Here is a 14,098-nt window from a genome sequence, read left to right on the forward strand (position 1 = left end):
AATAAGGACCGCGATTTCTCGTACGGTGTTGCACCGGTTTCTCACCCATATCCCTTTATCAGCTCCACCCCTACATTTTCCACCCTACTATTTTGGGGCTGGCGCCGCCCCTGCTGGCAACCTTTGTAACTTGGCAGAGACGGCGCCACAAAATTGGAACTGGGGTGTGGGCTAACAACCATGTTTAGTGACAGAGGCGGACCCAGCATTGTTGGGTCTGACGCGCAAGAAAATTTTTGGAATTAAACCTTCTTTCAAGAATGGCTAATAATGCATCTGCTAGACTAAAATTCAACAAATTACTATACTGCTCAGAATAGACAATTCGAGGATTCTTAGAAAAACATTGATTAACATTGAAAAACGTTTAAGGAATAAATTTGGGTAGGAGGAGTCATGCTTGAACTCTAGTGACAGACGTTGGAGAAAGACAGAAAGAAAGAAAGAAAGAAAGAAAAAAAGAAAGAAAGGGTGGCCTCTGTTTTTACACATGATAAATGCAGACATTGCCACGATACAGAAAGTTATTCACTGAATTGATGCAATAATATACCTAAAAAAGTTAGTAAGTAGATCAAATAAAATCAAGCAGTATATAAACAGTTTGTTCTTCTTTTATTTCATACCGTTTTTCAAAAATAGTAGAAAAGACGGTCAAAAGTTTTTATCTCCTTAAAATAATGGGGGGGGGGGGGAGGGGCGTCCCTGCTAGGGGGTGTACATTACGTTTCGTACCCAGAAAGAGTTTGTCGGGCATGTCGAGCCAGGAAAGGCCGAGCAAAATTTGAAGCAGGCTTCAGTTTAGTAACATTACAACATATCATCTCAGAACTGTAGTCCTTTTGTTCACAAGGTAATCTACCTGGATTAGATGTTTGCTTCCAGTCTCCCATATTTCAAACCTGAACTTGAAGAGAATATAAATATTACAGCCTATTGTTTATTTGAATTTTATTTTTGATGAGCTTCATCTTAGAGAAAAGCTGCTTGTAAATGTAAATGCTTCTGGAAGTTGTAATCCTTTGCCACTGAGAATAAACTTCAATGCTCTCTTAAAAACATATATTTTGCATATTTCAGCAAAATATAAACAGAAGCTGAAAGGCCACAAATATTTCAAAATGCACACGCATACGAAAAGCTATTGAGATTCAAGTAAAGGTTTGCTGAACAAACACAGAAAAAATTCAATGTAAATGAATTAAGACACTTACTCGAGCTTGATTTTAACTGTAAAATGTGAGGACAGGCTAATACGATGATAAATTTTTGTTTTCAAAAATATTTTTATAGGTTGCTTGAAAATTTACATTTTTCATGATTTTTCTAACTCTAATTTTGCTAAATTGCATAAAGGTAGCTTTTTTCCGCAGACGAGACTTTTCGTCGTTGCAAACGTCTTTGGTCTACCAAGTATTGGTAGATTTTTCGCAGCTCTTGTGTGGAAACGGCAAAACCTGCATTCTTTAAGCAGCCAACAGTTTTTCGATGACTTTCCTGTTATTCTACTTAAAGACAATCTTAAGTAGTTTCTTGGTTGTTAGTTCTTACCTTTTGAACACTCCTTGTTGGCGTTTTAAGTTTGATACTCGACAGTTTTCAAAGCATAGAAACTATCTTGTGAAATGTTTGTGGAAATATTTGTCGTTCGTATTTAATGAAAAGGATTAAAAAGTCCGAGACGAAACCTTTTTTTGATATGATATATCAATTATATTTGAATATGAATTATATTCAACCATAAAAAGGATGTAGAATCTGTTGTGTAAAATAATAGTTGGTAAAGACTAAAATACAGAGAAACAGAATTTTAGCAAAGTAGTCATAAGAATTGACATTCAGTTTCAGTTGATACATTGGGAAAATAGATAAGATCGCATTTGCATAACTTTACAACCGAAATATATCAATAAAACTGTAGGTTACAGGAAAGCATTAAGTATTTTTTTCCTGAGCAATGTCGATCTTGAAATCTTTTGCAGCAGATCTTGCCACATCAAAAGCTTGCAGATGCATCAGCAGTGATATGCATTTTTTTATCATTAACCTGCACAAAGAAGAGAAGTAGATCGTTTCGGCTTTGAAGTATTGGTGAATTTGGGAAAGAAAAGAAAAAATCATAAATTTGCTTTTGATGTCAATAAAAATATTGCAGAGCCGCTTTTTTGCAAAAACTAAAAACATATACTTACCTATTTTATGCCAAAGAATTCCCTTAATATTTGTTGAGCCTCAACATTCTTAAAAACGTTTAATTCTAAGACTAAAATCATTTTCTTAAATCATTCAAAAGAAAAACCTTAAATTTTTACTCGTTTTTAACATCATTAATATATTGTAGGGAAAGGGCCTACCTAACACAGCACAATCTTGATTGACCTTTTTCAAATATTTTGCGTGAAAGTGCTGCTTGACTTTTTTCATTAAAAAATGTATATAGATAAAAAGTTGAAACGTCGATATAATTTGAGCATGGCTATCATTCTTAATTAAATTTTAAACTTCTTATTTCGAACCTCAAGATTATTATATTGAAGATCATAGAACAATATTGATTCATCTATCTTAGCAATTTTCCGAAAATTTGTTCGAAATGAAAATCCCGAGCAAGGTTTTCTTGCAACAATACTTAACGTTTATCTTTAAAGCGACCAAAAGACACACATCATGGTTTTGAGTAGCAAACAACAACTAAAAGACTGCCTAAAGATTGTGAGATGATAGTCACTGAAGCCTTCTCTTCCTTTGATTGTGGAATTTAGAAATCACAATGGGTCTGTATCTGAAAGCACCTTTCGAATCATAAGTTGTTAAAAGGTACTTTGGAGTCAGATTAGCTGTCAGACCGATCTATGGTGGTAGTCAGTCAAAGAACATGATATATTCAAGCAAGGAAAGAGGGAAAGTTTGAAAATGAGCAGTCAGTCTGTCAAGCACGTTAAAGAAATTCGCCACCAGTTTTCTTATCAATGCATATTTAATTTTCCTCTAACGTAAGATGACTTCTTTAATAGATTCCTGGTTTAAAAACACCGAAATGGATGTGTAGGCAACGTTTTTTCAATCCAAACAACAACAAAATAAAGACACGCCAGTGCTTCTTCACATACTTAGCCTTTCTTTTTTCTTGGTCAGAATATCCCAATGAAGACTTGAAGATCTGACCAGCTAAACTATTGATATATCTTGCAAGTGATTGTAAACAGGATGGAACATTATCAGAGCCGTCAAATAACGCTTTTGGTAGGATCGCGATTATCTAGAACAAAGGGATAGATGTCATCTTCTGTATTTGGAGAGTCAATGGAGCTATTCAACAAACAAAAAATAGAAAAAAGTTTAAAAAATGTCTCATTAAAGTAGGATTTGACTGAAATATACATCAAACAATTTTATGATGTTAAAATATATAGACACATTATTGGCGGTATGAAAAGTAACAACTAGATAAACATGTTTACTGAAATTAAACGTTTTTATTGCATGTGAACAAAATTCTTTTGGATTTATTCTTTGAACATACATTACCAGCGAACGTGCCAACTTACATCTTTACATTTCTCCAATCTTTCTGATGTATTTGTCATTTGTTGTAAAGCGACAATGAGATACCGATTAAGGCAGCTATCAACCCCAAGTTCTTGCAGTGTTTTCAAAGACAGAAGTTCTTTCCACTGCATGATATTCCCATAAAGCTAGGATTGATGAGGGGTTGTTAGAGCGTTCAATAAATAAGAATACAATTTTGTTTCATATTGAATTACTATGAATAAGGCTTTGACTTGTAACATAAGGTCGAATGTTAGTTGATAACAAAAAGATTAAAGGCAGTTAGTGTTTATTTTGTCGATGTCTTTTAATCCAATTCTTAAGATCGAAATAACATCACATAAACATGGACATTTACTGATTTCAAACTAACCTTGAAGCCAGACCAGAATTGTCTTTCAAGAAACGCTGAAGCTCCAGATGATTTGTTTTCTAGCAGTCTATGAAAGTACAATGTTCAGCTTTGAAAATCTTTACAAGATATGTTACAAGCATTTGTAATAATGATAAGGTAAAGTATGTGTACAGAAGGGTGAAGACAGATTCAAATTAAAGGTGTTATACAAAGTTATCAAAGATGTCATGAAACTAATTTATAAAATATTTTTCAAGGGCTTGAAGGGTGGGGGATGTAAGCGTCAATCTTTTTTGTAGATTTTTTTATTTTCCTGGTTTTAAAAATTTGTTTGAGAAAAACGGCTCTATTGGTCCCACTATGCCCGTCTTTGCGCTTAGAGGAAGCCCCATGGAGGAAATATCACAAAAAATATTCTTAAATGATTCTTCTGACGATTTGCATTGTCAGCTCCAGTTAACATGAAGATAGCCAAGCCTCCTCTTTATCAGGCTCCCCTTATTGCAGCAAAAATTTGACCCAAGTCTTCATATGGAACCTCAAAATTTAAATAAGCCCCCCCTTCAAACTTAGAAGTTTATGAGAGCTTCTACTCTAACTTGGTAGGCACCTTGTTGGCACAGGTAAAAGCTAGAAGACCAGTGTATAAAAATATTGAAGCAGGTTTAGTACTGGTTGGTGCAAAAATCCCTTTTGTCACTTTACAAAGATGCAAAGAAGCTAAAGTGGGTTTACATGGCCAGAGTTATCGAATTATCATGTGTTTTCGATTCACTCGAAATAAAATTATGCGCCTAATTTATCAGATAAAAATACACGTATTGTTTGATAATACACAAGCTCTGATCCGAGACAATGGGCAAAAAATCAATCTACTTTTCAATAGATTAATCGATCAAGTCAAAAAGTTTTGATTTCAAAAAAACTGAACTCAACAATCTGACAATGGCACCAGTGACTAAACTTTGTTGAAGACAATGTAAACAGGCTTGTGGCATCAAGATTGGCCAAAACTGAACAAATCAACATTAATTGTATAAGAAGATGTAACCTACCCTTTTGAAAAAAGAGGTATATATATTTCGCTGTCGATTGTATTCCGTATTTTCTTTACAATTTCAGTGAATAGATTCTGAAACATAACGAAGAAGAGTTATTAAATAATAACTCTAAAACATAAAGCAGGGAATCTGACCAGTTTGGGAAATATATTTAGGCTTGGTGACATTTAAGAAGAGAGGCCGGCCTACATTGCCAACAATGCTTATAAAATGCAAATAAAGAGCAGTGCAAAGATATGATGTTTCTATTAAAGTGCAAAGATCATTTGAGAAATTTTTATGCAAAAAAATCTCACCTCCGTGTTTTTGCTTTGTTTTTGTAAAGTTGGATAGTCATCAACAAGTCGCTGAACGTGTAAAATCAGTAGCTTTGTCTGGGTTTTAGACAGTGGGTCCCAAACAAATTTGACCAAATCTGTACGGAAGATAGGAATAGATAATTTACCTCTATGGAAATCTAGGTTTTTTATTTTTTGGACAAAGTGATCTGTTAGGGCTAACTTTGAAAACTTCCGCAGCTGCTTTGAACCGCTCACGAACAGCTGATTTTACAAAACGCAAAGCGAAAGAAGGGTAAAACAGCGAATTTCATCGGTTAGACATTATGCTATGTTACATAGCATGACAACTGGGACTCAAAGAACCGTTTTACATAATGACGTATTTACAACGTCATGCGGTATTGGCCTTCCCTTTACAAGAAGACATTGATGAATATGGTATGGCATTAACACTGCTCAATACGGTTTTGAATGAAAACAACATCATACTGTAAGACAAGGATTGATAAAGATGCCGTTATATTTGATACCGTATTGGTCAGTGTCGCTATTTCATACTATTTACAATAGTTTCTCATTAGAAAGTAAATATGAAATTATACCGTATTCATTTGAACTATGAATTGTATAAACAGTCTTATCTATCAACACATCGATAGGACTTGTTACAAAGTCTATTTGAAAATAGCAATAATAAATTGCAAAAAAATTCTATATTAGTGCAAGAACAAGAAGCCATATTTTTGTGGCATATACCAACCGATAAGACGGGGGAGAAGAACCTTTTCATTAACTAAAGGAATAAGATTTGAGTCTTCTTTGTCTATTGTTTTATCTCCAGCCACGTGACCGTACATCGCCAGTACCCTAAACCAATCAGTTTCTTCGAAATCCATGCAATCTATCTGAGGAAACAATAGAGAAAAAACATCAGATGCTGCCCGGGAATAGTCTTAACAACAAACAGTTTCATACAACAAGATCATTTGCCAAAGATTGAGAAGTTCTTTGCATATAGACAGTGTTGATCAACATAAACACAATAAAAATTACATTCTAATAATCTTCAATAGAACGAATGTGAGTATTCCCCTCAAGACAAAATAAAATTTTTCAATGGTGCTCTTAAGAGTAAGAGCAGATATCAAAATGCAAAATTGACGGCTTTTTAACACTTTGGCAGTGTAGTCAATCAGAAACTGACACACACACACATTTGAGAGAAATAGAAATTAAAAATCTCGTCAGCTAAATTCTTTCTTCGATTGTTAAGTGACAGAAAATACTGAATCTTCGAGAATCCCTTGAAGAAAATATTGGTTCACAACTATATCGCACTAGAAGCACTGAAATGTAAACATTGGTGTGGTGAAATTTTGCTTTTCGTAAAAGCATAAAATCGACGAATGCTAGATTATAACCATTTTATTTTTTCTCGGCTGACGTAAAATTTGGTCCTCAAAAGTGCCCGGTCTATCTAAAACTACCCTGGGTCGGTAACAGCTCCCTGCGTTTTGAAAGCCAAATAAAACAGGCCATAACAAATTGTTTCTTCGCGGTTAACCCACGTGTTGTTTACAGTACAAAAAAGGCCCTTCCGTCCATTCAAAAGGACTGCGTTCCTGCCACAAAAAAAGTTCTGTTGTGTATGAATTCACGTGCCAGTGTGATTCTGGCTACGTAGGACGCACCACCCAAAGATTGGAGGATAGGATAAAACAACACGTTCCATCTAATATTAGAAACAAAACACATCCCCAAAGAGAACAGCCACCTCGGTCTTGCAAATCCAAAATTACTAATAAAACCTGCGATTCTGCTATCGGGCAGCATTTGCTAGAAAACCCAGATTGTGCAAAAAACTATAATGGCGACATGTTTCGGATTATTGGTAAAGCCCGATCGTCGTTCCACCTAGCAGTTTTAGAATCTATCTACATAAGCACGAAAAAACCGCTACTGTGTAGACAAAAGGAGTTTGTTTTCACCTTAGGACTCCATTGGTAACATTCTAATAGGCAAGCGGCACTGATTGGTCAACCTTTACAGTCATGTGCTCGTGTTTCTGATTGGCCTATTTCGATCCACAACTGGGTATATATATTTCTTAGCGTAGAGTTTTCGATCTATGTTCTGACGTTTTAAACTCTGAAGAGTGTCAGACGAAAAGCTTTAGTTTACTAAATGTTTGCTTTTTTCAAAGCTATTTACAAGTTTTGTACCACCAAAAGATTGTTAACCATTTTATACTTACATTCAAAGTGACGGTAATACCTCATCGGTGACATTTGCCTCAACAAAAACTTCCTTAAGAGTGGATTTACATCAAACATCAAACATAAGTATCGCTAAATGGCTTTGGCTTTTTAGAATAAAACTCGAAGGTACGTGTTTCGATTACTGATCATCTTTGGTTTAAGAATCAGGAAAATTTTTTAAAACAAAAAATATTATTGTCACCGCGACAATGGCTTCAAAAAATTTCACAGCTCATTTCGTTTCCCAAGACGAAGTAACGCATACATGTCAGCCTCATATTAGCAGCCACTGAAAAAGGCAAACAAACAGCACATCAAGCGACCAAAATCTGTCGCAATTTAGTAGATGCATTGATGACTGGAAACAGAGGTTGTCAGTTGACTCTGTTCTAATAATTTGCTTTATAAACCAGTTGAGGACACCTGGAGGGGGGGGGGGGGCAGTCGCCCCCAATATTTTGGAGAACAATGGTATTTTGTTATAAAACAATGGGACAATGTAACGTCGTCTTACTACCAAAACAATAGGTTTTCCCTTCCCCAATATTTGACAAAGTGCCCGTCCCTGTTATAAACTACAATAATGTAAACAAACCTGGAGTGGATTCCATTCTAACATTTCCAGACGCCAAAACGGGGAAAAGAGTTTTGGAAGACAAAGATGAATGTAGGCTTCTTTGTAACTGTCACTAAAGCCAAATTTCCATTCTTCGAAATGGGATTTGATTTCGTCCAATGAAGAAAATTCAGGTATCACGTCTTCGAAAATTACCTCTCGTTGTTTGAGTAACCGTTCTGAAATAAGGATAAGACCATTTCAAATATGGAAAAAAGCAACTGAAACTGTTAGTGGCGCTTGACATTTTCCTGATGGTATTTTGGAACAGGCCATATATTTATGACAAGCCTCAACATTGTCAGATATCTTGATATCCTTTTCTATAACAGAAATCCATTTCTACCATCATGACTAGGCCATGCAAAAACGCGGAACAACAACTGTTCGCCCTGAAGGCGAATATCTTAAACCATACAGGCTTGCAAATCCAGGACCAAAAGGGCAATGAATCCATACCTTTATCAGTTTTAAACTTATTCACCTCCGAATCAAGCTCCTCATCATCACTAGACATTCCTTCATGATGGGTTGATGCGCTACTTCGTTGCTTTCTCCTTCGGTTTCTTCTGCCTTCCCTCTCTGCAGCCCTTCGTTGTCTGGCAGTCTCTTCATATTTCCCACGATCCCTTCCAAATTCATCAGTGCTATTGCTTGAGGTTACTGTTGGTAAAAGCAGGGGAACATCAATAGCCAAAGCTGATGACTCTGACAAAGATGCTTAACTTATGTGAATTTCTGCAAACAGGATTTGACCTATAACATCTTGAAATGAGATATAGCAAACCTTTGAATTGAGCTTTTCCACTTATTTGGCTATCCTCGTCCTTTATGTCATCTAGTCTTCGTTGATGAAATTTGTGTGCACGCTGCTTCCACAATTGGAGCATTGAGCTTTCAAGGTCATTGATCACAGGAACCTAGTAAAATAGCAACAACATGTTTTATTATTCATATCGTCAAACAGATTGGGTAAAGTAACAATAATGAATAAGAAAAACAATCAATAAAGACTTGAAAATTATGATCTGATTAAAACACGAAAACAAGCTTTCAGTCTCAAGCAATTTATGAATGTTTATAGGTTCACTATCTACAGGGTCTAATTCTGTCATACTTATACCAAAAGGCAGCATCCAGAAGCTGGTATTTCTAGCTTTGGCTTAAGTGTTTTTGACTCATTTGATATCAAACCAACTTTTTTAGCATTTCATATCAAACAAAAAATTTTCATAACAAAGAGACAGCTGTTTTGGCAAATAAAGCCTTTTTCACAAAATCATTGAAGTTGTACTTCAGATGAGATCAGAAAAAGCCCTCAACCATCTTGCATGCATTGGTTCCAAACACAATGAGCAATCTTAATTTCTGTTTCATTGCCCTATTTGCAACTTTCACAGCAATTTTTGAAGAATATTACTGTTTGAACTTCTTCTAAAAACAGCTTCTTATTGTCTAAACTTGTCAAAAGTTTGGACTTAAAGAATCATGACAGCAATTATATGAATTTTAAAAAAGAAACCACAAATTTAAGAAATTAGATAATCACAATTTAGGTCATGTCTCGGTTGCCTTATTCTACAGCCATTGGAGTAAAAAAATTTCATTCTTCTGAGAACATCTGGCAGAAAATGTTTGAAATAGTCATTTTATCAAACTATTACAAAGAATGTTTGCACCCATCTGACAATGACTTTTACAGACAAGTATCCTGATATAAATAGAGTCTGGATTATCATTTATTCCATTTGGAAATTCACTTTATGATGAATAGTATTCTCTATGTGTTTTAAACTTAGACAAGCTACTCTTCATTTTAATTTGAACTTTCTGTTAAATATCATTTACCTTTTCATTAAGGCAGTCAATCAAGTCTTGAACATAGCCACTAATCTCTTGATAAAACTTGAATCTATCAGATACATCTGCAAGTTTTGATTCGAGTGAAATAGTGCTTTTCTTATAGTTTGCAACATCATTTCTGTATTTTTCAGCCTCAAGAACGTGTGCACGATGAACTTGTTGGATGGAATCGAGGCGCTCCTTGATTCTATTAGAGACCATTTCTACAGTAACATTTTGCATCCCTTGTGGCATTACTGAAGGCATACTCTGGACAGGAAAGCCATATGTTATTGTGGAACCAGCTAAAACAATGAATTAAATATATTCAGCTTTTAAGGTCCAAGATGGTATTTGTAAAAAGCCTTTCACTTACCAATTTATCACTTTCCACTAGCTTTTTTGCATACTAATTCAATTACTGATTTAATCTATAATTACTCATTCTCTATTTTACTGATTTAATCTATTTTACTAGCTGCATTCAATTAAATAAATCACATATGAAAAAAAAGCTAAAATATATACATGTTTTATTGGGAATGATATGTGATCAAACCCTTACAGCATGCTTTTTCTTAACTAGAGATGCAATTTGTTGTGCAATTATTCTTAAAATTTATTAACTTCCTATCTTTTTATTATTTAATGTGTCTAAGGTACCTCCAACAGATACCAATTTTTCTGAAGGGAACAAAATAAAGGAATCAGTGTAAGGAAATATGTGCTGAGATACACATGCTGGAAATTATTGAGATAAAAATACTGGAAACTATTGTCCAGGTTTTTTTTCAACTATCTTTGTTACAAGTCAGCCTTGTAAATATATCTGTGTCATTTGCATGAAATTTGAGAAAGACTAAAAAGTAAATTTAACAATAAGGACAGTAAGAAACAAAAAGGTTCCAAAAACTGTAAAGAAATCTTCTTTACCTTGTCCATAATAAAGGTACGCACCAGAAAATGGAATTATTGGTTGGACATTGAGATCCATTGTTTTCATGTCATTTTCAAGAGTTGGTGCAGAAGGCCCAAATGCCTGCTCATTTAGAGAAGCAGGTATACTGGCACCCTTTTTTATCTGTTCCTGTTCCCATATATTCAGCTCTTCAGCAGTATCCTTTTCAGTGTCAATATCATCATGTGCCTCTTCAAGTGCCTTTGCAACCTAAAATAATTCATATACTACTAAATGTATGTTTCCAAAACATTAAAACTACAAAAATATTCTATAACAAGATAGCATGGCTTGAGAAACTCTGTATGCCTTTAAGTATGTATATGTAACAATTTTCCAGAGTATGCAAGGAAGCCCTTTGTGATATTCTAATTTTGATAAATTCTTAAATTTTTACTTCAAGTTCTCTATGAATGATCAAGTGAATAGGTATATGCAGACCTCTTTCCTTCTTTCTAAAGCTGGGAATGACTTCTTCTGAGTTCCCTTGAATTCTATCCTTTCTTCATCACTATCTTCATCTTCTTCTCTAACTAATCTTGACTTTGAGCTTGAAAACCTTCCTTGGTACTTAACAGTACTACTTGTTTCAATAGGAACAAAATCTGCACCAGTTCCAAGCTGCCGTGCCCTTTCTCTTTGCTTTTTCATTGCAAATATAGTTGCTGCATCAGGGATCACTCCAGTGGACAAACCTATGTAAGGAAAGATTTGCGTATAAATTGGAACTATGTTTTAAAATGAAGGTTTGGGGGTGGATAATTGGTAATTTGTTAGGATTTCTCTCAATTCTATGACCTAAATTAAGTCATTATAGTTTTCATCATAAGGAAATCACCATACGTGTGGTAAACCACATGCATTATTTTTTTCATGCGTGCAATTCTTAAATATCAGGCTATTTTGGACCCCGTTTACACAGTCCCGTTCAAAAACGAAACTGTGATGGTACAAAATTTGTTCTCTTTCGTAGCAGGGTCAAAACTATTCGGGATGGCAGAGCAAAATTAGCTTTGTTTTAGAGTGCGTGCAGGAGAACGAAAGGGTGAACAGCATCTATTTTGTCCTGGTGCAAAAGTGGACAATTAGGCACCTGTGAGCGAAGCAAGCAGAAAAATTATGCGACCATGCCCTTTAAATTAGCCTAAACTCATTCACTTGCTTAAATGTTTTATTTTTCATGGGCATAATTTTGTTACTTTTAATCAATTTTATTTCAAAATAGAATTCATTACTTTATAAGGCCCCCTACAATTGGAGGCCCTGGGGTAATTTGCACAGAGCCTGACTGCTTAATGAGCCTTTCTGCTGTGTTCATTCGAGAACATTCGACATTACAGGACAACTATAGGGAAATATTGATTGATACAGTGGCGTAGATAAAGGGGGTCAGGGGGCAGGGCAAACCCCCCCCCCTGAACAGCTAAATTGTTTTTTTGTCGGAAAACTTCTGATCTGATCAGAAATTAATATGGTTGTCTATTTTAATCTAAATGTTACATTTTGAGAGAAAAGATTTTAAAGCTGAATATGGTGATATCTTCTGTTGTTCTGAATCAGATTTGCAATCTCTTTCATTAAGGTATAGAACTTAAAAATGCTTTTTTGCAGAGGGAAAGACAAAGAGAACCTCCAAGTTGTATAGTCTATGACATGTAACTTACGTGAAGTTATGTACAAAATTTTGAAAAAATAGAAGCTCTTATATATTTTTTTTCCAGAAAATCTAAATTTCTTTGCCCTTTGATGAATTTTCCTATCTACGCCACTGGATTGATAATAACCTTGATTGTTGGAAGATCTTCTTTTTGCATGTCTATTTGTTGCCTGCCTGCCGCATCATTAACAAAATAACCAATCTTTCTTTGATCAATTTTATCAATATTTACCCTGATCATGGTGAAAATGGGAAGGTAAAAGTTTTGGACACTAGCTGACGATGGCCACGTTTTCGGGAGAATTTGAAGAAAGCAAAATGATTAGCCACGATAGGGAGCAAAATTGGCATTCTTTAAAGAATTAGCCGATGTTGCTCAGGTTATGAAAAACAAAACTTCTAATATTTTGTTGAAGAAAACAATTTTATTCAGGTCAAAAATACCAGTCAAATATGCAACTCATGCGTGCAACCAATCGCTGGCATTATTGGTGCCATGCATGTGCTGATGCGTGCATGTGCTATCGCATGCATTAAACGACAAAGACTGTCACAAACTGTCTTTACTGTGAATAAAACTGTGAATAACACTTTGGTATGAAAAGGTTAATCATAATCTCAAAGTTTGAAACTGTCACTTGCAGAAAATGTTTTATTTATATAATTAGGTAGGTTTTTAATTCTATTTTATAAAGGCTAGAAATGAGTCAAATTTTGCCAAGATCTTAGACAGGCAAGATTCAAATGTAAAACTACCCTTCAGTCCAGTTGCAACTGGAAAAACAATTTTGTGCCAAAGCTAACTGTCTATTAAACATTTTAATAAATACACGCTAAACCCATGCTTTACTTTTTGAGCAATAAAATGGTCGTTCATATTTGAGGCTGACAATAGTCAGTTTGAATGTTAGGTGAAAACAAATTAATTTAATTATACCTGAATGTATGTTTTGAAAACCAGAATTTTGATCACCATCATCATCCTCATCACTATCGCTGTTAGTGTCTCTATTGTATGACCCTGGACTATCAACAGCATCTTCATCTATGGAGCCAATTTTAAACTTCGGAACAGAAAGCTCTTTCTCTTCTTCGATAACTCCAACTGTTTCTTTTTTCTTCTTCTTTTGTTCTTTTAGCTTCTGACTAAGTTTGCGACTTTCTCTAGACTTCTTCAAAACGAACTCTTCACCCTCTTCTAGCTCGTCTTCAAAACTTAGCAGTCCTTTACTTGACGATTTAACAATTTTCTGCTTTTCTTTTGGTTTCTCCGAGATCATCGAGGTAGAAACTCCTTTGATTCCATTATTTGACTCGTTGATTTTTGTTTCATTGGCCACTTGGTCTTCTTCGTGGTCATCTGAGGTTGCTTTCTTGCGAAAGTTCTTTTTTGGTTTCTTGAAGGCTATCATCTTTTCAAATAAACTTTGCTTATATCTAAGGTCAACTCAGACGGAGGAATACCGTTCACACATTGAGACGAATCAAATAAGTTGAGTTGAATCACTGTTGTTGTTGTTA

At 34.9% G+C, this 14,098-nt stretch overlaps 1 protein-coding gene across 2 annotated transcripts; it reads right to left on the minus strand.

Annotated features, from left to right (window-relative positions):
- Positions 1-707: 707 nt before the first annotated feature.
- On the minus strand, positions 708-14,088 carry LOC135685092 (PAX3- and PAX7-binding protein 1). Of its 2 annotated transcripts, none has more exons than XM_065200897.2 (14): positions 13,515-14,088; positions 11,362-11,615; positions 10,920-11,130; positions 9,969-10,267; positions 8,908-9,040; positions 8,580-8,783; positions 8,100-8,299; positions 6,007-6,151; positions 5,262-5,380; positions 4,960-5,036; positions 3,923-3,989; positions 3,549-3,695; positions 3,111-3,259; positions 708-2,047 (listed from the first exon to the last, which is right to left on the minus strand). In XM_065200897.2, exons 1-14 carry the CDS (start codon positions 13,987-13,989, stop codon positions 1,936-1,938), a joined length of 2,592 nt encoding a protein of 863 aa, XP_065056969.2. In that variant the 5' UTR covers positions 13,990-14,088; the 3' UTR covers positions 708-1,935. The 2 variants fall into 2 exon arrangements, with proteins under 2 accessions (XP_065056969.2, XP_065056968.2); XM_065200896.2 differs by having other exon boundaries at positions 709-2,047; positions 10,896-11,130; positions 13,515-14,087.
- Positions 14,089-14,098: the final 10 nt, after the last annotated feature.

This window comes from Rhopilema esculentum, chromosome 15 (assembly GCF_057945365.1).
Source record: "Rhopilema esculentum isolate cy_ngs chromosome 15, ASM5794536v1, whole genome shotgun sequence".
In the NCBI taxonomy this organism is placed as follows: Eukaryota; Metazoa; Cnidaria; class Scyphozoa; order Rhizostomeae; family Rhizostomatidae; genus Rhopilema; species Rhopilema esculentum.

Excerpts from the sequence above, each read along its gene's own strand:
- LOC135685092 (XM_065200896.2), bottom strand. The coding sequence starts at position 13,989 with ATGATAGCCTTCAAGAAACCAAAAAAGAACTTTCGCAAGAAAGCAACC. Across the intron at positions 8,300-8,579 it reads TAAGTTTAAAACTGATAAAG|AACGGTTACTCAAACAACGA; the intron begins GTATGGATTCAT and ends TCCTTATTTCAG. Across the intron at positions 6,152-8,099 it reads TAGAATGGAATCCACTCCAG|ATAGATTGCATGGATTTCGA; the intron begins GTTTGTTTACAT and ends TTGTTTCCTCAG.